Source organism: Alosa sapidissima, chromosome 3, assembly GCF_018492685.1.
Source record: "Alosa sapidissima isolate fAloSap1 chromosome 3, fAloSap1.pri, whole genome shotgun sequence".
Taxonomy (NCBI): Eukaryota; Metazoa; Chordata; class Actinopteri; order Clupeiformes; family Clupeidae; genus Alosa; species Alosa sapidissima.
Genome location: NC_055959.1, coordinates 10,545,710 through 10,569,136, shown reverse-complemented (window position 1 = coordinate 10,569,136; position 23,427 = coordinate 10,545,710). Strand labels below are relative to the sequence as shown.

The following is a 23,427-nucleotide window of genomic DNA, read 5'->3' as shown; positions in this document are numbered from 1 at the left end:
GGGTGTCACAGGACAGTCATAGGTGTCACAGGACAGTGTCTAGGTGTCACAGGACAGTCATAGGTGTCACGGGACAGTGTCTGGGTGTTACAGGACAGTCATGGGTGTCACGGGGTAGTGTCTAACTGTCTCGGGACAGTGTCTGGGTGTTACAGGACAGTGGCTAACTGTCCCGGGACAGTGTCTGGGTGTCACAGGACAGTCATAGGTGTCACAGGACAGTGTCTAGGTGTCACAGGACAGTCATGGGTGTCACGGGACAGTGTCTGGGTGTTACAGGACAGTGGCTTACTGTCCCGGGACAGTGTCTGGGTGTTACAGGACAGTCATAGGTGTCACGGGACAGTGTCTGGGTGTTACAGGACAGTCATGGGTGTCACAGGACAGTGTTTAACTGTCTCGGGACAGTGTCTGGGTGTTACAGGACAGTGGCTAACTGTCCCGGGACAGTGTCTGGGTGTCACAGGACAGTCATAGGTGTCACAGGACAGTGTCTAGGTGTCACAGGACAGTCATGGGTGTCACGGGACAGTGTCTGGGTGTTACAGGACAGTGGCTTACTGTCCCGGGACAGTGTCTGGGTGTTACAGGACAGTGGCTAACTGTCCCGGGACAGTGTCTGGGTGTTACAGGACAGTGGCTAACTGTCCCGGGACAGTGTCTGGGTGTCACAGGACAGTCATCGGTGTCACAGGACAGTGTCTAGGTGTCACAGGACAGTCATGGGTGTCACGGGACAGTGTCTGGGTGTTACAGGACAGTGGCTTACTGTCCCGGGACAGTGTCTGGGTGTTACAGGACAGTCATAGGTGTCACGGGACAGTGTCTGGGTGTTACAGGACAGTCATGGGTGTCACAGGACAGTGTTTAACTGTCTCGGGACAGTGTCTGGGGGTTACAGGACAGTGGCTAACTGTCCCAGGACAGTGTCTGGGTGTCACAGGACAGTCATAGGTGTCACGGGACAGTGTCTAGGTGTCACAGGACAGTCATAGGTGTCACGGGACAGTGTCTGGGTGTCACGGGACAGTGTCTGGGTGTTACGGGACAGTCATGGGTGTCACGGGACAGTGTCTGGGTGTTACAGGACAGTGGCTAACTGTCCCGGGACAGTGTCTGGGTGTCACAGGACAGTCATCGGTGTCACGGGACAGTGTCTAGGTGTCACAGGACAGTAATCGGTGTCACGGGACAGTGTCTGGGTGTTACAGGACAGTGTCTGGGTGTCTCGGGACACTACTCAGGACAGTACTAACAGGACAGGACATTTTTTGCTGCTACTGCTGCTGACTCCCCGGCTGCACCAATCGATTCTCTCAGTGATCCACAACATTCCTCGATCTTTGACTCCATTTTCGATTAACGTCATGTTAGCTAAGTAAATTACTAGCATTGATAAAGGATGGAGAAGGCAGTTGGTTCGCTGCAGGAACAGGCACTGAAGAGGAAAGAAAGATTAAAAGCTTTAAGAGACAAACAACTCCAGGTAAATACGTTCTATTACTACTTGATGCCTAGTGTAACATTAATTATCCTAAACGTTAACGTTACTGTGTCAGATAACTTAGCCAGTTCGTTTCGGCACCAGGAAAACACGTTGGGATTTCTGAACTAACGTTAATGTCAAGTCAATTTAACGTTATTTAAAATAATGGACGTAACTTCGTTTGAGCAATTAATCTGGAAATGTGGCTGTTTTCTTGCTGTCAAAAGACTTAAGCCTAATAGTAGCTCTAATCCAAGAATCAATTGCCGTCTTGTTTTCAGACTAGCATCTTTAGATTAGCGTTAGCTTTAGGCTAACGGCACACGGTTCTCTAATGTTAAGATAGCTAGCATAATTAGCCATCAAGCGCGTTAGCAATTGAAGTCAACTCTGGGGATATTCCAAGTACATGGTTTAGTAACGGGTAAACTAACACAGAATAAGTGGTAAACCTCCTACATACAGCTGTATGGCTTCATTCTCCTAACAAAACAATGTCATATGGCTCTTGTTGTAGGAGGTTTACCACTTATTCTTACCCAGGTTACGTTACTTGGAATACCCCCGTGGTCAGCATTGCCTGGTTTTGTTGTTTCTACTAAGAATGAGCGACTAGTATTTGAATCTATTCACAGCTGACGAGGTAATGTTATCTCAAACGTAAATGTTGAATACCGATTATGCCAAATTTAGCCTATGTATGTACAGGAAGCCGTTCAGATGTCAAGTTAGTCTCATAGTGTTGTATTTCACTTTAATTCTAATTCTCTGTGTGTATTGTTGGGGGCATCGTTGTGGAATTGGGTCATTTCTTCAATGGGGCGTTAAGAACACAGACGGTTTGGTCTGTTCACTGTTCATTCTAGAGCAGCAGCGTTGTTTTGCATATAAAGCACTTCAAGAATGGTTGTGCTGCTATTTTGCATTGTTCTGACAGGTGGTCAGGAAGTCTCTCCAGGAAATCTAGGATTTTAGTTTGGGGATGTGTGTGTGGAGAGGCGGGTGTTCTTCCTTGCCTTTTGTTTCAGTTTTGAACACTGGCCAACATCTCAGTTCTTTCTGGCTTCAATCATAATATTTGAGTCCCTCTTGTGCTGAAGCCTTTTTGAAAGACTTATGCTTAGGTAATAGGCTAATACTTGCTCGTGCAGTGCCTGTGACAATAGATTTGGGTAATTTTGACTAATATGTACATGACATGATCACCATGCATTGATTGCTGCTTATTTTGTAGGGAAGAGACACACAAGATGGGGAGCCTGAGAGAAAGAGAGCCCTGCCAGAGCCAAATCTGGAGCCAGAAGACAGACACAGGTACTATACACAAACATGCTGTTGCACACACATGGATTCTCATTCACAGAGACCGATGCATGCACACAAAAGCACTATGCATCCATTAACTTGACTAATTCTCTAGCCTAACAGTCGGCTACATCGGGTGTGCAATTGAAGCGATCCGTCAGCTGAGCGTAGAAATAGTTGTTGAAGACTGGTCTAATTTTTTTATAAATGCAAGTGCAGCTACTGCATCTAGTTTAGGCAGTTTCATTAATTATAGTGGAAGTTACTTGCTGCAAGATGCGCTCTGCAAACTGAACGCTTTAGTTACGTGCCTGGAGTAGCCTTGCCTCTAACTCTCAAAAAACACCCTCAGGTCCTTCAAGCACTTGAACTTGACATCCTTTTTGTAAATGAAAGCACAACAATTGTGTGCTGCCCCTGTGTGATAAGCACCACAGTGAAAACATCTGGCCCTGAGCTGAGCTGTTTTCTCAACTCCCTTCTAAGCACCATCTGCAGAACAGTCACGTCCCGGTGACCAGCCTACACCCACTGTTTACACGGAGACGTGTACTAATAGCTCCTCAGATATCCCACAGCCCTCACTGCTCTATTTCAGGCAGCGAGACGAGACCATCTATCTCTCTTCTGCCAGACGTTTTTGTTCCATTGTTTATGTTCTGGAGCTGATGCTTCGGCTCCCCTTCTCAGGCACATTGGTTGTACTTACTTGCCCTGATATACAGTGTCTCAATGCCACGGCCCCAGAGTTATTTTTGCTATTAAAAGTGGTAATTTCTCCAACTCAACCCTGCAGGGAGCGTGCATGTCATTAAATTTGCAAATTGGATTCATTTGTAACTCTTGGGAAAAGAGATCAAGAGTATTTCAGACTCCCATGACGTGTTACAGATAGTCAATGGTATCATTATTTTCAATTTAGCAAACCTTCCAAATATCTATGGAAGGTACAGACATGACGGTACACAACAACCTGCTCAGATGTCCAGTGCCGTGGTCCCAAACAGAATATATACTGGCCATGCAGTCAGAGAGACTTACATTTGTTTGTCTCTGTGGAAGTGCATTTGCCTAGTCCTTCACAGTATGCATCCATACAAGGACTACAGCTATATCTCAGTCAGTGGTGGCTGTTGGTGGGTCTGATGAATGTCCCCTCCACTACGCTCTCAAGTCTGAGCAGAATCAGAGCACCCCTCCAGGGCCAGGCTGACTCATTTCAGACCCCGTTCACAGAGGAATCTCTGCCCAAAATGGTTTCTCACGGTCAGGCCTTCTGTAGAGAACGGGCTTTCCCTTTTCTGCAGCCTGCCTCAGCTGAAGGTCTCCCCCTTCTCCCCTTCATTAAATACAGGGGTTTCCAGGCCACTTCTTCAGAAATCTCTGGTGGTCTTTCATTTTAAGAATGTGTTGTATCAATAAAGACTAGGGATGCACGATATATCGGCGGCCGATATATTATTAGCCGATAAGTGAAAAAATGAGAATATTATCGGTCCGATAACAGAATTCTGGCCGATAATTTGCGCCGATATTTTTTAAAGTCCTAATTTAGGCCTACGTAAGGTCCGTCTGGCTACACTGAGCTACTTGAGCTTGGTTGGCTATACTTTTTTCTCAATATAATGTTAGCGGTGTGAATGTATTTCACCACTCTAACAAAATCTGTGGATATGCGTTCATTTGGGAATCTGTGCATCTCAAAATCCTCTCGTGAATGATCCGCCATTTAACCTTAACAGAGCGGAGCTCAGCCCTATCTAGAGCCGTCTTGTGCTGGTGTGTTTGCACTTTACCGTGCTGGTCGGGGAAACAAATAAACAAACTCGTTAGTGGGACGAGTACATAAGTAGGCCTAGTTCTAAGTTGTGTTTTAGTATTATATTTGCATTACTTTAGCTTGGGTTTTGTATTATTACCTAGAAATATGCTAACCATTCGTGCTTCAGTTCCAGACAGGTCATCATAATAAGTTATTAAAACCTTCGGGGCTAACTCCTTTCATTTCTGCTGCAGCAGGTTGTGCGCAACAGAGTAGACGGACATAAGATACAGTCTGCGGAGTTGCAGCTTTATTCAGTTACCCGCAGTTGAAACTAAACCTAAGTTTCCCCTCACAAACTCTGATTTGGTCGCTATACTGTAGCTTATTCCAAGCTGAGCCGTTTATGAGCGTTTAGTCCTAAATGAAAACGATTCAAACTCTCTAGCCACTCACTCGCAATTCACTGACGTCAGGTTCACTTAAAGGAGCCACACATACTGTAGGGCTAGGCTACTGCTATGTTGTTGACTGCCGTACTATTGAGGACTATTATGAGTTCTGTCCATCATTTGGTGGTAGGTAAAATTACTGCAATAAAATTATGCCTATTAAATGCTTTCCCCAAATCACTTTTCACAATTTTTTTTCAAGAGTAATATTATCGGTTATCGTATCGGCCACAACAAACCAATAAATATCGGTTATCGTTATCGGCCCTAAAATTCCATATCGGTGCATCTCTAATAAAGACTTTTTATGCCCAAGGCAGTAATTGAGTCACTTGCCTGAGAGCCTGTTAAAGATATTAAACAGAGCTGTCTGGAGATCCCACTTTAGAGGACAAATTATATATGGAGTGGGTAGCTGAGATTAAACAAACAGATGTTAGAAACCGTACCAGTTGTTGCCAGCTTGGATGCAGTCCATAGAAACTTCATTAGAAGATGCATTGCACTATGTTGTACAGGCGTGACTTGTAGATGAACTCCCTCCATACCCCTGTACATCTCTCTGATGGTCTTGCAGTCCCCACTCAGTCAGTCAGTGTCTCCCAGTCATGGGAGAAGGGTTGTCCTATGCTGCCATCTGCTGGTCCTGGGCTGAACAAATGAAACAAACTCACAAATTGGCCAAGTCCATTGTACTTTGTTTTGGTTGGCACAAATTATTTTGATAGGCGATTCACTTGACGATTATGTTAATGATTAATTCATTTTTTTAAATTGTGTTGAGAATGAAAACATGTTGGTAAATGTTCTTAAACCCTATGATTAGGTCTTCAAAATGCCTTATGTCTTAGTTTGCTGTATTAAGTAAGTAAGTAAGTAAAGTAAGTAAGCAGAGTAAGTAAAGCTGAAAAAAGTGTAAGAAGCCTCAATCTGAGGCAGTAGTAATTCATCATGCACGTAGCGTAGTGGCGTAGAATATAAAAACGGCTAAGGCAAGTTGGGTGGTCTTATAAGGCCTAGTGTACTAGGGGAGTCAGGGGTGAGAACATGGTGCCATCTGAACTGACGCTGTCTTTGCGCAGAGAGCTGAAGCTGAGGAACTACACCCCAGAGGATGAAGAGCTGAAGGAAAGGCAGGTGCCTAAGGCCAAGCCCGCCTCAGGTGAGCTCTTACACCCCTCACCTCACATGTACCTTCTCAAGGCCAACACCCACTGGCGACAACATTCACGTCTAAGGATTTGACACTCAAGAGAGAGATCGATTTTCTAAACACGCCACCAGTGGGCTTTGCACCATTAAAAGTAATGGAGTTCTAAACTTAGACGCCACCAGTGGGCGTTGGCCTTCAGTCTGCTGAGGGCTCATCAACATGATTGTATGTTTGTGTGTGTCTCATCGGCTGCCATGTTTGCTCCCTCGCTCAGTGGAGGACAAGGTGAAGGACCAGCTGGAGGCTGCCATTCCAGAGCCCATCATAGAGGAAGTGGTGAGTACAGGAAACACACGCTGTTCACACTCTACTGTGTGTGTTTGGCAAAGTGCACAACTTTGGTCTAAATGCACTAACTTTTCTTTCCTCCCTGCATTGTGAAGGATCTAGCCAACCTTGCCCCAAGGAAGCCTGATTGGTAAGTCTTTTTTTTTTTTTTTTTCTTCTTTTTTTTTTAACGTATGTTAAGCTTTCAGTCTTGAAAAGGAAAGGCATCAGTTTGTTGAGAAATGTGCCTTCCTGTTGTATGCCATCAGGGATTTGAAACGGGATGTCGCAAAGAAGCTGGAGAAGTTGGAAAGGCGAACGCAGAAGGCTATTGCCGAACTCATCAGTGAGTATAGGATATGCGTTTTCCTGAGACTTGATGTGAGGCCAGGTTTTAGGCCGATTTACTGCAATTTTTATATTTTTTCACTTTTGCCCAGTTGGGTTTGCTGTTTGCCAAACAAAGAATGATATGGAAACGTCACTCAAGCTTATGTCTTACATATGTCTTGTGTAATTATGTTGGAGAGACCCTTTCATTATAACTATATAACACACATAACCAGGATATATAGGATATATCGCCTTGAATGTTTTCCTGAACATGTATCCACAGTTTAGATTTTTTTTTTTTTTTTTTTTAAATCACCTTCTGTTTGCTTTATGGGACGTATTGTTTGGTAAGCAGAAACAGTATTTCAACTCACCACAGAATTGCATATTTTATTACTATATAACTAGTTTAATATACTAATATTATTAGTATTTTACAAGTATAACATTGCCAGTCCAAGGAAGTTGGAACATTAGGTATAAACATTTTGCTGTTGGGTTGTACCATTCAGTGATCTCTAACCTTGACACATCGATTGCAGTAAAGGAATGTGTTGCAGTTGTTAGAATGTGGAGCTGTAGCCTACAGTGTTTATAATAGGATGTAGCTGCTAGTCAGAGCATGTTTCTAACTTGCTAATCTTACTAATGAGCAGCAGCTGAATCTGTTTGGCATGCGCACTTGTAGGGTAATTGCTGTGAGCTTTCAGCGTCTCTGGAGATTTGAAAACCACTTGATGACATCACTGGCATGGTTCTTGTCTTAGCATATGCATCTGTACAATCTTAAAATAGCTTTAGCATGATTGGTAATGCACCAGGACTGTTCATGCCTGTTTTAATATCAGGTCATATAGCCGTTTTTGTAACCCAGGTTTTGCAATCCTTTTTATTGACTTTACAACAGTATAATTGCAATCAATATCGTGTGTGTGTCCACGCAGGGGAGCGCTTGAAGGGCAGCGAAGAAGAGTTGGCGGGTGCCGTGGGAGCTGTTGGAGTGACCGAGGTCGATTCAGACTGAACCGCTCCCTCAGTCTGCAGTTGCGGTCATTTAAACTGGACTTGCTGTTTTCAGACCACCTCTGCAGACACATCACCTAAAATCACTTAGAGGGCGAAGGTGGTAAAATTGGCAGACCAACAGGGCAAGGGTTTGACCAGTATGGCAGCTCCAGACAAGGTGTGCGCCAGTCTTCTGCTCTGCTGTGCTTATCTCTATTTCAAGAGGGAATCCGTTGTCCCCTTCATATTAGACCGGCCTAAAAATAGTGTTCTAGTGGATCCTTCAAGATTGACTTGAATCATGTGACATCCCCGAACTTGCTTTTTATTGGGTGCCGTTTGTTTGTGTTATTTTGTCTCAATAAAAGGTTTAGTGTTTTTGTAAAAATGTAATTAAAGACAAACTTTGATATGAAAGTGAATCCATTTGGTTTGTTTATTTTTCTCTGTAGCCACTAGTACAGGTTATCTGGAAGGTTCCAAAGTCATGATACTGACAAGCTGCTGGAGTACAAAACAGGATTTGTTTCAAACACATACTTGTGAGTGAACATCACACAGTTCTCTCTGACTGTAGCTACTAATAAAGGGTTCTTTTAATGTAATCGGGATCCCTAAATGTTTATCCATTTGTAAATTAACACTTCCACCTGTCTGCTCTACAATAGGGCACCAAAAGACATTCTGTATTACCTTACTCACTTTCACTTTAAATGAAGAAGCATTATCTAAAACCCCTTTGATGCAATGGTGCCTAAAGGTCAGATGTCTACAGCTTCAAACTGGCACAAATGAGAGAGAGAGAGAGAGAGAATAATAAGAATTGTGACAAAAACAGCTGAAATATGCCCAAACAACCTGAACACACACGACTTGGCCTAAAGTGCTCCGCCAGCCCCAACAGTACAGACATTATAAATCTCTTCAGCATTTTAATTTCACATTCTGACATGGTACTATTGCACATGATACCATATAAAGCAGTGTGTGGTGGACAAAGGGCATACTACATTAATCTACACGAGCTATATTTATGAAGCACCCTAGACCCCCATTTAAAAGGCAGGCAAAGTCTGTCAACAAGCAAAGTATCTTTGTATGAATTACAGCCATCGTGTGGCATATGGGAGCACTGAGCTGACTTTTTGATGTTTTCGCTTAAGGTCTTGCCCATGATGTTAAATTAGGAAGTTGACCTTTCCTAAATATTTACTTGGCTTTAGTTAGACTTAAGGCTTTGCACATATAACCCTTCATTCAAATTAGGGCCCCCCGTGTCAAGTTAAATGCAATCATTTGCCAAAGATCAGTAATTTCACAAACTCTTATGTTCTATCCTTAATCATAACAATTATAAACATTCAGGAATTCCTGTTATATCTTGTGTTGTTACACAGCATTAGAATGTGAAGTAATTTAACATGGCTACCATAACAGTCACCAATAAACTCAATGGATAAGACTACATTTTTTCTAAATAGTGGTTATTACTTTTTAAATATATGCATTTCAAAGACTAGCTTAGCATGTTGCATGTAGATATAAACAGAGATGTGATAGAACAGATGATAAATGCTGCATTGTTTGATCTCTGAGAAGTGAAGGCAAAAGACACAGTGCTGTCATGCCTCTCTCCTCTCCCTCTATATGGTTGTGATCTAGACTGTCCCTGGCTATTTTCCTGACCATCAGCTCATTGTGGTTTGGGTAAACAACTGTCCAGGTGAGAATGGCACCAGGGGCCTGAGATTATGGCAGTCTGAGCTGACATGCAGAGCAGTTGGTGGGGAGAGAAGCCATTTCGGAAACCGAGAGCAGGAGGTGAGGCTTGACCTATCAGAACAGCTCATGCTGCCTGGTGCCTTATGAGGGACTGTGCTGTGGACCATAGCCCTTCGCACAAGACAGACACAGACCCCTCACGGATGACTTGGAAACAGAGGAACAGACCTGCACTGAATGTTGAACCTCGTGATCTCAACAGTAGTTTTCGCTAATCTTTTCACCTGCCTCAATCTTCCGGGCTGCAGGGCCCAGCTCCACCTTGCAAACCCGCTGAGCAAACTTCAGAGAGCAGAGTGTCTCACCAACGTTACTCTCCAGAGCCGACACCTGGTGGATACAGCAACAAGAGATATTGTAGGAATGACTGTCCATATGTCAGATGTGTCATTTAAACAGGTCTGCAAATCCCTATGTATATGAAACTGTTATGATTTCAGCTTGTTCATATAACATAGAGCCTACACTGAGTGGGTTATTGGACATATTGGAATATATTCCACTACACGCAATATGACAAATTATTATTAGCAATAGAAGTATGTTATTTCAAAGATCAGGACAAGAAAATAACAAAAAACATTTTCATCTGGGAAAAGGATGCCTGCTCCCAAATAAAAGTGTATATTAGTACCATATTAGTTAGTACCATGTAAAAGTATAAGTGGTTGTTAGCAGCATGTTAGTTAGTACCATGGAAAAGCACAAGTGTCTGTTAGTGTTAGTTAGTATGCTAAAGCGTAAGTGTCTGTTGGTACCTGCACAACCATGGCCGTCTTGTTTCCTTTGCCGAGGGAGTCCTGCAGTAGGTAGGTGAGTTTGGAGTTCCTGAAGGGGATGTGGGTCTGCCGGCCCCTCAGGGCCTGGATGACGTCTCCCAGGGACAGCAGGGAGCGGTTGATGTTCTGGGCCTCCTTCAGCCGCTCGCCCTCCGCTCCAGACTTCCACACGCGCTCAGACCCGGCCAGATCCACCAGGTTCAGCTTACCTGGGACGGGAGTGACAAAGTTATCCTGCTGAGTTTTAGATCTGCTTGTAGGACTTCTCACTGGAAGCTCTATGCAAATCCTGGGCAGAGATTGTGTGTGTGTATGTCTGTGTGTGTGTGTGTGTGTGTGTGTGTGTGTGTGTGTGTCTGTGTGTGTGTGTGTGTGTGTGTGTGTGTGTGTGTGTGTGTGTGTGTGTGTGTGTGTGTGTGTGTGTGTGTGTGTGTGTGCGTGTGTGTGTGTGCGCGCGCACGCGTATGTTACTGACCCGTCGTCTTGGTGCCGGTGGCGAGGTCTATCCCCTGCACAGTAATCATGAGGAGAGCATGAGATCGCGAACTGTGCTGGTTCATCTGTGTGCCAAATGTAATCCGATTGCGACGGGCCATTCCAAGAATCTGGAAAAGAATTTGTAGGGTAAAGCACATGTTTTTTTTATGGATTTACAATTTAGATATTCAAAAAGTCATGGGAACTGTGAAGAAAACGTGTAATGTAACGTGTAATGTTGCAGAAGATAAATACTTTCCAGGGTGAAGTAATCTGTTAGGACAACATGTCACATTTAATCCCTGAAATCAAATGTCGAGATGTAAGCCACAAGGCTGTGGTAACTGACCTTCTTAATGTGCTGAAAGCTTTTGACCTCGATGACTCTGAGGCCGGGGACATGCAGCTGACCAGACCCATCTGGATTCATCTTGATGTCCAGCTTCTCTCCATCTTTACTTAACAGGTCTCTGAACAAACACAGAAAAAGAAATCCAGCACAATGTACTCATGATGGTCAAGCCTGAGAATCTGATTCTACCATTAATGCATTGGTACAGACATTATACCAACTTCTTCTAACCTGTATATCAATTTTTTTTATGTTTATGGTATTTGGTAGACAATTTTGTCAAAAGTGACTTATAGTGTATGAACCCTACATTATATAAATATATATTAAATAAAGCTGATAATAACAATAATAACAATATCAACAAACAACAATGAAAATAATTAGTTTTCATATTACCAAAAACCATAAACATACAAACCATAACTCTGTAAGAGAATGAATAAATTAAAGAGCAACTTGCAGGTTGGAAACCCCTATAAAGCATAGTGTAGATAAATGATGAAGGAACTAGATTCTCAGAAAAAAAAAAAAAAAAAGATAACTAAGCCAGAAACAACATATTATGAGAAAATAACTTCCGCATCTATAAACCATTAACCGGAAGTGAGGTAACAGTGAGGTAAACCGGTGAAGTTCAATAAATGGCGTAATGGATCCTGACACAGACTCAAAGTAGATTATAAACAACGAAAACGTCTGTGATGGGCCACAGCCCCATAATTATGAGCCATCTAGGCGAGATAAGGGCCAGGGAGAGAACAGGGAAATGAATGACAGGCAGAGGAAAGAGGTAGTTTTGCTGAGTGACTCAGAGTGATAACAGTGGCTAACGCTGTGTCTGCGTCTACTGACATTATCTTGATACCGTTTAATAAATCTGCTTTAGCAATCATACTTTTGATGTTGCTGTTGATCAAACATCCATGTAGATTGCTTTCATTTAAAGTCCTATTGGAATATTCACAATATTTCGCAACAATTGGGCAACATGGAAAATAACATCAAACTGTTTGACGGCCCATATTTCTTCTGTCACGACCTTCTGGTGGTTAAGTTTATGTGCGGATGCACATAGAATTGACATACACGTATGACTTTGAAACTAAGGGTGTATAAAGATCATGTAGAGAGGTGATACCTGAGGACCTCGTTGTAGATCTCTACCGAGGTGACACTGACTGTGTACTCCCACATGTCCTTCCTCTCCTCGATCTCGTTGAAGAGGTGCTTCAGGGCACGCTGGTTGATGCCAGGGTTCTCTGACGTGCCCTAAAGGGGCACCCAAGTGTGATGTCAGCACACAAAAAGAGCAGCGCCACCCCCCCCCCGCCCCAAAAAAAAAGCAAATGCAAATCTTATTTAAATCAATCAAGTCAGACATGATTGGACATTTGAGATGAGAGCTCCCAAGCACTAAAAGTCCAACTGTTTTTGAGCATAAACTCATAATAAACTCATCAGAAATAAGAGCCAGAATTGTGACTCTACCTCCATAGTATATGTTTTTCCTGATCCAGTCTGTCCATACGCAAAGATACAGACATGATATCCATCGATGCAGGATGTCACAAGGGGCTCGATTTCCTGAAACACCTGAAAACAGAGACCCTTCCATGTTAATTCCCTAAAGCTAAATCCCATTTGCCTAAATTCACCTCAGTGATATGTGAGTGTGTCTTTGTTGCTGTTGAATGAGGTTTGAATGTCCATCACCTCCTCTTGAGTTGCCTGAGGATGGAACACTTTATCCAGCTCAAAACCGCGACCTTTGCCCTTGTTCACCACGGTGAGGGCCGACTCGTTGTGGGGATCTGTGGTGACCACCACGCCCTGGCCCTCCTCATGTTGGTCTTCCTTTAGAACAGGCTTCACACGACACAGCACACGGATGTTTCCTGTGATTCAGACAGTTTCCAGAGTTACAACAGGGTACACTCAGGGTACTCACAAACTGACAAATGGAAGAATAAAACTGTGGGGGGAAATGTCCACTGTTCATAAGTACTGTTCATGCTCTGTATCAGTTTTATTCACTATTTTTATTATTGTTTTATTATTATTCTATTATTGTTTACATATTTTACATATATGACGAGCTAAGTGCCTCTTTCCAATGTTACCTTTGAGCTCCACAAGCTGCTCGTGGTATTTCCTGCGCAGAGCCACCTCCTTCCTGTACTTCTCCAGCAGGTCTTTGTTGGCCTCCGACATCTCACTGATGGCTGCTGTTATCTGCATGAGTCGGAAAACACATACATACAGTAGTAGGCCAACATCCCAAGCACTTAGAGCATGCAACAGTGTACACAGTTGTGTGGTGTGACCAGAGTGCAGTATACGTTCAGGTCACTAGCAAAGACCACATGCACACATACACAGCAAATATTAATTTAGTGACCAATCAACTGTGTAAACAGCGGAGGACAAACAGTGGCTCTTGTTTTTTTTTTTTACAAAGAGCAGAATAAACAGAAGGAGGCCTCACCTGTTTCTTGGCCTCTTTGATGGCGGCTCCATAAAAATCCGAGAAGTTGCGAACCTGAGTCCTCAGGCTGGCGTAGTCCGTCTTCATGGAGCGCAGGGTAGGAGGAAGGGCACTTAGGCGCCTTTGCAGGGCTGAAATATACAATCACACACACACACACACACACACACACACACACACACACACACAAACAAACACACACACACACAATTAAAATCGGACACATCACTTTAAAACCATTCCACATTTCAATGTTACAGAAAAATTTGAGTTGAGGTTATATGCTCCTAATACTCGCCACCGACATGGCTAAAATAAGCGTTTAGATAGTCCTATCAGTTTACACCCAGCCTCTGGAACCCACTGAGACTAAATGCTTTGGATAAATACACTTTTAGATACTCCTTTCAGTATACTGCTTGAATTTCCCCTTGGGGAAGTATCTATCTATCTATCTATCTATCTATCTATACAGTACACCCAGCCTATGTAACCCACTGAGGCATGGAGTTTGGATAGAGGCAAGTTCTCCTCTGACAGGAAAGATTTGCATGCGCCAATCACACACCACCACCACTGCCCAATTCTGGTTTAACTATCTATGATTTGACATTCCCTTTATTGGAAGGCATTTTCTCTCTCACACTAGAGCCCATGGCATGTGGTGTGATCCTAAACACAGACTGCTGAGCAGGTGAGATGAAGGCCGTGTGGTGGTGGGACTCACTGATGAACTCCTCCTGCATGGTCTGCAGATGCTCTTCAGAGCAGTTAGCCGCAGCTTTAACAGCCTCCTCTTTCTTCTTCTCCAGGTGGCCGATCTCCTTCAGCAGCTCCTCACGGAGAGTGTTAATCTCCCGCTCGTACGCTGCAATCTGCACACAACCTCACAAGTTAGACACATCGGCAAGCACCATTCACCAAGCAACACTCATCACTCACATAATACTTATTACACCCAGCAACACTAGAGGACCATGTACAGGATCAAATTCAAAGTAAAACAGTTTGTTTGTTAAACTGATAACTTTCCTTACATCTTAATATTAATTAATTGATTAATTGATTGATTACCTTATGTTGCAAATTGCAGCTGACTTCATCGGACCGTCTAATGTGTTCTTCCAGCTGCTTACACCGTTCATTCTGATTGGACAGCTTCTTTGTCAGTCGTTCATTCTTCTGCCTGGTTTCGGCCAACTGCCTTAGAGTTGCCTGAGACTCCACCTCCACAGTCTGAGTGACATACTGTTTTAAAAAAATAACACATTCAATAGCAACATGGAAACATTGCATGCGTGTGTTTGTTCTGTTGTGTATAATCTGTATTCTTTTCCATGTTCCATGTTCTAATCCTGTTTTGGTTTCTGTTCTCCTCCACTCCCATTATTTTACTCTACCTCTCTCTACACCTCTCCCACCTCTCTCCCTCTCTCCCTCTCTTTCTAAACCTCTCTTCTCTCTTACTTCTCTGTTCAGCCCTTTAATCTCCTCTCCTTCACGCGTCCACTCCTCTCCCTATGCTGTGTCCACTCCTCTCCTCTCCCTATGCTGTGTCCTCTCCTCTCCCTGTGCTGTGTCCACTCCTCTCCTCTCCCTATGCTGTGTCCTCTCCTCTCCCTATGCTGTGTCCACTCATCTCCCTATGCTGTGTCCTCTCCTCTCCCTATGCTGTGTCCACTCATCATCTCCCTATGCTGTGTCCACTCCTCTCCTCTCCTCTCCCTATGCTGTGTCCTCTCCTCTCCCTGTGCTGTGTCCACTCCTCTCCCTGTGCCGTGGCTCCTACCTTGACCGGCGGCTCCTTGCTGCGCTCCCTGTCCAGCTCCAGCTGCAGCTCCTTGAGCCTCTCGTCGCGGCTCCTCAGCTCCTCCCCTCTCCTCCACTCGGTCTGCTCGCTCTGACGCTCCAGACGCGAGAGCTGCTCGGCCCGCTGCTGCAGGGTGCTCTCCAGCTGCAGGACTCGGCTGCGCAGGTTCTCATTCTCCTGATAGACACACACACACACACACACACACACACACACACACACATTTAAATGCTTTTATTTGGATCCGAAAAGCAAGCAAGGAAAACACGATCCAAATATTTTGGGAAGAGTCACTGACAACGTGACAGGTCTATATTGCTCACATACTTTTATAGGTCCTTCCATTTAGAACACTCAACACTTAAGGATAAACAAAACATCTTTGTCTTAATCTCTGCATGCTCCCTATGATAGCTGAGATTAGATTTGCAGCCCCCTGACTACATTATTATGGACATGGCCTAGACTTCCAAATACACCCCCCACACACACACACACACAACAAGATGTGATGGATGGTGCATCGAAAAGACAAGCTCAGATTTACCCTATTTTAAGTCAAAGTAAACAGTGTTGTGCATTACAGTGAACATGATTTCCACTTGAAAGATGAGGTTGTTATAGTCCATGCAAGATCCCCTACATGGTGCACTATGTAAAAAAAACAATGACAATACAAAAAAATCCATGCATTCTGTTTGTGTCAGGGTGCCAGATGAAGATATTTAGGTCAGGGCTGGGGCACCTTCATGAGCACGTTGCTGGACTGGTTGGGGATGACCGACAGCTGCTGCAGGAGGCCCTGTGTGACGCTCAGGCTGTGCTTCAGACTGTCGTTCTCTGCCGACAGACACAGCACGCGCTTCTCCGAGTCCGTCGCCCCCTGAGGACACGCAGAGCCAGACATGTCATGAATTCTGACCGACCACACTGTACAGTAGTATGCAGTATGCATACTCAGCAGTATGCTCAGTTCAGACTCAAAAGAAAGTCATACATTTTACAAAATGTGCAGCAGCCTCTTTTAATTGTAAGAATTAACAATCTCTGGACAAGATTGTGCTGACTGGTATTAAAGTAGTAAATCACATCTTTTATAGCTATCGCTATGTGGCTGTTCTGCTGGTCAGTAAAGATGTCTGGACACAGCTATGCCTCGTGTCTGGGCTGTTTTGGCATGCTGAAATGTGAGGACAGCAGAAAGTAAAAAAAGTGCTGTCTGAGTGTCTGTGTGTGTGGGCAGCTGTCTCAGCAGTAGAGAGATTTGGAGAGCTGCTCACAGATGCAGTCCTCAGACGGGTCAGCTCCTCCTCTCGCTCCTCGATGCAGCTCTTCAGCTCATCAATCTGACGCAGGACGACGAGGGGGGGCAAGAGGAGCACAGGGCAGAACAGAGGGCATCAATATTAAAGACGGCATGTTTGGGCAACATGTCAGAGATGGAAAAAAAAGATGAGAAAATGAGAGATAGTGATATAGATAGAAAGAGACAGTGAAATAAACAGAGAGAGATTGAGATTAAAGATGGAGGGAGAGTGAAAGAGAGAAAGAGAAACAGGACAGAGTGCCAGATGATAAGTGTGAAGTAAGCGAGGGAGAGAGGCTGCGGCAGCGGTACCTGCTGCTGGAAGGCCTGGACCTTGGCGTGGCGGTCGAGCTCCTTCTGCTCCAGCTGGGAGTGCAGCATCCTGAGCTCGCCCCTCAGCTGGGAGCGCTCCCCCTGCAGCCCACACAGAGACTCCACCAGCGTGTGCAGGCCTGCCTTCCCTCCACCTCCACACGCATCCACACCCAAACCTGCAACAGGGACACCGCCACAAGGATGTAAGGAACGGACCACTCCATTTTTATCACCAATAGCATTGCATTGTAATCATCATCATCATCATCGTAGTCATCACCATCATTATCATCATGATCCTCATCATCATCACAGTCATCATCATCATCGTCGTTATCACCATCATCCACACCATCAACATTATCATCATCACCACCATCATCATCATTATCACCATCATCAATCAGTGTTGCATGTGTCGATAATGTTAAAAGCAGTTGTGCTTTTGATGTTATAGTTTTAATGATGAGTGATGAGGAATATTCCTTCCTCATAGTTAATATTTCATTATGTCACGGCTTATGACAAGATATGGCCTGAAGAGAACTCTTGCTTCAGTAAGGACTCATGACTCATCTCAGTGGCAGCTTCATGCTCATCACATTTTAATCAATGTAAACCCTCCACACGCTTGTCTCTTGCTTTAGGTTAAAATGGTTAATGCATGATACTGGCTGCTAGCCCCCACACACCAGTGCATGGAAGTCACTTTGGGGCACATCGTTCAAGATTCCAAAGCACTTACATCTCTTCCAAACATTTACTCACGTTAAGTCAGCCCCAGCCAGGCAAGAGCGAAAACGTGCCCGTTAACATTTTAATCAGTTTCCTGTTTGAATCTTTCATGAGCAGAGTTAGTGTAGACCGTCTTCCCCCAGAGCTCATAACACGACTCAGTGGAACAGGCCCAGTCTGAGAATGCTGTGTCACTCCAAGTGATGAGCCCCTGGATTGGATGGGGGGGGGGGGGGGGGGGGGATAAAGGGTGTGGGAGCACAATGGAAGCCAAATGGTAGAGGCGGACTGAGCATGCTCAGGAAATTGCTGCTGCACAAACGTGAGGAGAGGAAGTGTGCTTGAGGAATAGCCACTCTGTAGACGCTGAGCTTGGGTCCATTAAGGCTCTCTGAGAGTCAAGTAAGTTAGAGCAGTACCAAGGAGAAACTACGGTAACACTTTACTTGACAGTATCAACATAAGTGTGACATGACACTGTCATGAACACATGACACTGTCATGACACATGAAACCCAACTCTAACCCTAATCCTATAACCCCAATCCTAATCCTAACTCTAAACCTAACTCCAACCCTAAACCTAACCCTAATCCTAACCCTAACTTGTTACAGTATGACAAAAACCGAATGTTACTTAATAACAGAAGCATTATGTCATAAACGTTTATGACTTGTTTATGACATGTTCATGATAGTGATGATAGTCACTCTTATGTCGACACTGTCGACATAAGGAAAGTGTAACCGAAACGACTTGTGGTATGCAGTTGTTCTTCAAAATCAGTCGCATTAGGTTTTGTGTTGTGTAATAACTAAGACATCTCCTTCCTGATCATGAATCCTTTCTGATTGTGTTTCTCTTAGCCCAAGACATACCTTTCTAAGCCCAGAAAAAACAACAGTCAGCATCAATTCCTTCTCTTCTCATGGCAAATCTGGAACTTAATTCTATCAATTTCTACAATCACCTTCTGTTAGGTACTCTAAGACACTGGAGAAAGCTTACAGTTTCCAACAATGTCAATTGCCTTATTAAGGGCAGTTTATTCACAAGAGATCCATTTACACTATGTGATAAAAGCCTGTGGACATCGGAAGCTTTTACTCCAGCATGTCTGAACAACAGCATGAGTAGAGTGAACAGTGACCCTCTCTTCCTTCATCTCTCTCTCTCTCTTTCTCTCTCTCCATCTCTCCATCTCTCCCAGTCACTCCATCCATCCCTCTCTGTGTCTTTCTCCCTCTCCCCAGTATTAACTCCTGGATCTGCTCTCTCAGCTATTTATATCACAACACGGGTGCACGTGAATGCTGGCATGTGACGATGCTTGTAAGTGCACTTGCTGTGGGGAAATGCAGCACTCACAGAGATGTTTAATTCATGTCTTAAAGCTACTGAGTCACTGATCAAGTGTCACACCATCCCGACTGCTCCATACACACACACACACAAACAAGCATGCTTACACACACACACACACACACACGTACACACACGTACACACACGTACACACACACACACACAAACACACACACGTGCCAGAATGTAGACTTTTTTTTCCTGAGCAGCATGTGAGACACTGCCCAAGTTCTTCTACTCCAGAAACCCAGGAACTATCTGACACATATTCATATGGTGCTTGACATGCTGCATACCATATCTCACTTTGCCACATTTATTGGCCTACTGAGGTAAAGCAGCACGTAAATATAATTGCAATAGTTTCAGGTTACGTTTACAAAAGAAACATCTAATTAGGAAAATGTATGTTTTATTATGTTATCTAAAACATTACACACCCATCAACCAACTCACCACCACCAGAGGTTTGATGGAAATGATTACAAGATATCTCATTCGGTCCAATAATGACCGTCTGACTCTGTCTGATGCAGGGCAGACCCCTGGAGACAGCTAATGCCAGTGGGAGCGCTCAAGTCAGACCAGATACAGCTGCTCTATATTAAGGAGTCGGTTGTCATCTCCAATCCTGCCTCAGACTGTAAAAACAACCTCAGTGATTTAATCAAAGAGCAATCTCTTTCCTGGCCATGTGACCGCTATATGTCTTTGGTTGGTTCAGAAACAAACAGCTCCGAGCAGACGCTGACCTGGACTTTGATGCCGTTCCAGCGCAAGACTCTTAAATCGTTCTAAATTAATTCTGTCTCTTCAGATCAAAATCATGCATCCGTGGGAGGACTGTCAGTACATGCTGATCTTTGCCACAAGACACCTGCTGTTCTTATTGATGCAGCAGAGAAACACTCACATCCTAGACAACATCCAAAATGAATAAAACTCACTGCTGAAATTACTACTCCATGGGGAAAGTTGGTGTATCATTTTATGGCAGACAATTGGTAGTGACTGTTTACAAGCTCTTTCTCCAAATTTGAAATGAAATAAAAATGTAGGTAGCACACGTTGGAGGGGAGGGGAGGGGAAGGGAGGTTCCACAAGTTTTGTGTCCGAAGAAGGAAGGAGGAGAGAGACTAGAGGAGAGAAAAGGGAGGAGGAGAGAGGGGGAGGAGGAGGAGAGAGTGGAGAAAGAAAGAGAGAGGAAGGGAGAGGGTTCTGGTGAACTCTGGGAAAAATGGGGATGTTTTTTTCAGCCTATCTGAATGCCTGAAAATGCCTTTCTGCAAGCCTTTCTTCCTCCTCCTCCACCACCCCCAACCACCAACACCACCACCCTGGTCCTCTGCTCTGGCCCTCTCACCTTCAGTGGTGGGGCTGGGCTGCTGGCTGATGACCTCCTCCAGGCTGCTGATGATGCTATTCTTGTCATGCAGGCGCTGGCGGTAGTGGGTGCGCAGGGCCTTCATGTGTCTGCGGTGCTGCACGCGGTGCCTGCGCAGCTGCAGCCGGTACTGCTCCGCCTGCTGCTGCAGCTGCTGCAGGTGCGAGTACTGCTCCAGGAAGCTCAGCAGGTGGGACATCACAGCAACCAGAGGAGACTCACTCACCTGGGGCAGGATGGGAGTGCAAATACAGTCTTAGAATCTTCAGATGTTATAAAGAAATACAGACAGGACATCTACGTAAAATGGCTTGATTATTTTCGTCACAATAAACAATGGGTTTTTTATAAGTGGCGCTGATATAAATAGACCCAAATCATTATCGACATGGTGGTATGAGCGACAGAATTTGACGCAGATTTGCGCCGGTCTTTATGGATACCTATGCAGAGCAATAAGTAACTTGTCGTGAAACATTTTGCCATAGAGACTGTAGGCAGAGGGGTAGATTGCTACAGCTATTAGACTATTTTTAAAAACAGTATGTGAACTGACTCATGAGAGCATGACCTGTGGTAGTGGGTGGAAGCGTGGCTGGTTGTGATGGGATGAAAGCCTCGTTCTACCTTTTCTCCCACTTCCAGTTGCACTGTGGAGGCTCTTCTCTTCTCCGCCTCCTGCTTAAATGACAGGAAGGCCGCCAAGGGGGTTTTGGCTGGCAGTGCCAGGTCTTCGCCCCCATCATCGTCTTCCTCACTGAGAGAGAGGCTATCACTGTCACTACTGCTACCTGCAAGGCAGCCAGTTTTGGTGTTGAGTGGTGGAACTTGAGGTGTTGAGAGGTGTGAATTCAGACACAGATAAACATGCAGAAAGGGTTATTTCTCCTCAGTCAAGCATGGTCAACCTAATTTAAAAGAACTGTATTGGTGACAGTTGCAGGAAATGCACTCACTGGACTCATTCTGTCTGCACCAACCCCTTTTCCCCATCCTGGGGGTGGGGCCTCCTCTCCTCCTGCTCCCTGTTTCCATGGAAACACGGCCAGGCTGCTGTTCATACTGTGAGGGAGAGAGAGAGAGACAGAGAGAGCGAAAGACAGTCAGAGAAGAAAGAGTGTAGGTACGTGAGAGGATTTTTTTTTCTCCCCCATTAAACCATGACATCCATCATGATCCCTTTAGTATGCGGAGCTGGGGTTTCACCTTCATTAGGTGTTCAGGACCAGCTGATGCCAACACTGAGACAGAGGGGGTTGTTTTGGAGGGGGGGGGGGGGTAGACATACCTCTGGGGAGTGTCCACATGCCCCTTCCAGTGCCTCCTCCTCCTCCTCCTCCTCCTTCTTGAAGACGGTGTAGAAGATATAGACCAGCAGCGAGTAGAAGGCGTACATCTTGACTGAGGGTCTGCGAGAGGTGGGGGGAATCGCCCTCGCTCACACAGAGCTGCCTGCCACAAACACGTAGAGACTTACTCGGCGACCAATTCTTATTGGCAGAAACATAACAACACTGTTCCATTGTGGTGAAAGGGCTAGACGCCATGTGAACACAGAGACACATGTTCATATACATCTATCCAATACACACACGCATGCACGCACACATACATACATACATACATACATACATACACACATACATACATACATACATACATACATACATACATACATACATTATAGAAATACACAACAAACACAAACGCAATAACAAAGAGATGCATGCATGATGCATGTCACTTCCATAGCTAGACACGTACACATAAATGGGCATATGTGCCGTGCACGTGACAAAATCCATCAGGAAAAGCAATCCCATTACAATTCCCACTATACTGATGACATTAAACGTTTCCATCAGTGGCACTGGTGTCTCTTCCCTGGATCTCTACTGATGTACATAGATCTATAAAAAACTGGACAACAGACTCTTTCTGTCATCTCTTTGTAAGCTTACCTGCAGCTCTTTGTCCTCGTCTTTCTTCTCCGCAGGTGAAATTCACCTCTCGGACGCGCTCATGTCGTTCTTCATCTTCACTTCCACCTCAATCCTTCCTCTTCTCCGTCTCCATCCCTCCTTCCCCGCAGGGTCCCAGCAGCACTCACATCCTCTAAGCCCCAGCCAGCCCGTACTGCTGCTGCTGCTGCTGCTGCTGCTGCTGCGGACGAGGCACTGACTCCAGCCAGCTCCTGCTCTCCTCCTCCTCCTCCCTCTCTCCCTCCCTCTCCCTCCCCCTCTCTCTACCCCGTTCTCCTCTCCATCCAGTGTACAGGCTGCAGAGCTGCAGAGAGAGGCGAGTGAGTGTTGAGAGTGTGTGTGTGTGTGTGTGTGTGTGTGTGTGTGTGTGTGTGTGTGTGTGTGTGTGTGTGTCTGTGTGTGTGTGTGTGTGTCTGTGTGTGTGTGTGTCTGTGTTTGTGTCTCTGGGGCTGAGGGTGACGGATGAGGTGAGAGTTGGCAGGTGTGTGAGATGGATCTGGTAGTGGTGCCTCCTCTGAAGAAAGACCCCAGAGTCCTTGGTGCATTGGGCATACTGCAACCACTCTGCAGAAATGTAGAGCACTGTTTAGCTGTTTCAATCGTCTCCCTAAAGACATCACTCACTGTTAGCCAAATACTCCTGCAACAATTTAATTCAAACATGTTGGCTATCTCTTTAGCTGTTTTATGTACTACCCTCTAATTAAATCATAGATATTTATATTGGTAGTTCTCAGTAGTTTATATCTAGAGACATAAGTAATTCCAGCATGCACAGCCCAATGTTTTGCTGAGCAAAGGATGTTCTAGGGTTTAAGGCAGTTGGTATG

General features: G+C 44.8%; 2 protein-coding genes across 3 annotated transcripts; one reads left to right on the top strand and one right to left on the bottom strand.

The window, feature by feature from the left end:
• The first annotated feature begins 1,332 nt into the window (after positions 1-1,332).
• On the top strand, positions 1,333-8,240 carry ccdc12 (coiled-coil domain containing 12). The gene is made up of 7 exons (XM_042085985.1): positions 1,333-1,486; positions 2,721-2,800; positions 6,088-6,167; positions 6,433-6,494; positions 6,602-6,636; positions 6,755-6,831; positions 7,763-8,240. The coding sequence occupies exons 1-7, from the start codon at positions 1,403-1,405 to the stop codon at positions 7,840-7,842; spliced, it is 498 nt and encodes a 165-aa protein (XP_041941919.1). The 5' UTR covers positions 1,333-1,402; the 3' UTR covers positions 7,843-8,240.
• A 1-nt stretch (position 8,241) lies between these two features.
• si:ch211-257p13.3 (kinesin-like protein KIFC3) lies at positions 8,242-22,814 on the bottom strand. 2 transcript variants are annotated; one of them, XM_042085910.1, is made up of 20 exons: positions 22,577-22,814; positions 21,904-22,067; positions 21,572-21,677; positions 21,243-21,406; positions 20,595-20,841; positions 17,130-17,308; positions 16,792-16,857; positions 16,257-16,394; positions 15,491-15,688; positions 14,776-14,949; positions 14,429-14,576; positions 13,702-13,832; positions 13,337-13,448; positions 12,930-13,111; positions 12,705-12,809; positions 12,355-12,485; positions 11,211-11,331; positions 10,860-10,989; positions 10,364-10,593; positions 8,242-9,935 (listed from the first exon to the last, which is right to left on the bottom strand). In XM_042085910.1, exons 2-20 carry the CDS (start codon positions 22,009-22,011, stop codon positions 9,801-9,803), a joined length of 2,805 nt encoding a protein of 934 aa, XP_041941844.1. In that variant the 5' UTR covers positions 22,012-22,067; positions 22,577-22,814; the 3' UTR covers positions 8,242-9,800. The 2 variants fall into 2 exon arrangements, with proteins under 2 accessions (XP_041941844.1, XP_041941845.1); XM_042085911.1 differs by having other exon boundaries at positions 21,904-22,063.
• Positions 22,815-23,427: the final 613 nt, after the last annotated feature.

Bases quoted from the DNA above. Each gene is read 5' to 3' on its own strand.
- ccdc12 (XM_042085985.1), top strand. From the start codon at position 1,403: ATGGAGAAGGCAGTTGGTTCGCTGCAGGAACAGGCACTGAAGAGGAAA. The intron at 6,495-6,601 runs GTGAGTACAGGA...TGCATTGTGAAG, and splicing joins AGCCCATCATAGAGGAAGTG to GATCTAGCCAACCTTGCCCC. The intron at 6,832-7,762 runs GTGAGTATAGGA...GTGTCCACGCAG, and splicing joins GGCTATTGCCGAACTCATCA to GGGAGCGCTTGAAGGGCAGC.
- si:ch211-257p13.3 (XM_042085910.1), bottom strand. From the start codon at position 22,011: ATGTACGCCTTCTACTCGCTGCTGGTCTATATCTTCTACACCGTCTTC. The intron at 12,486-12,704 runs GTAGAGTCACAA...GTGCCCCTTTAG, and splicing joins GAAAAACATATACTATGGAG to GGCACGTCAGAGAACCCTGG. The intron at 11,332-12,354 runs GTATCACCTCTC...GTGTTTGTTCAG, and splicing joins ATCTACAACGAGGTCCTCAG to AGACCTGTTAAGTAAAGATG.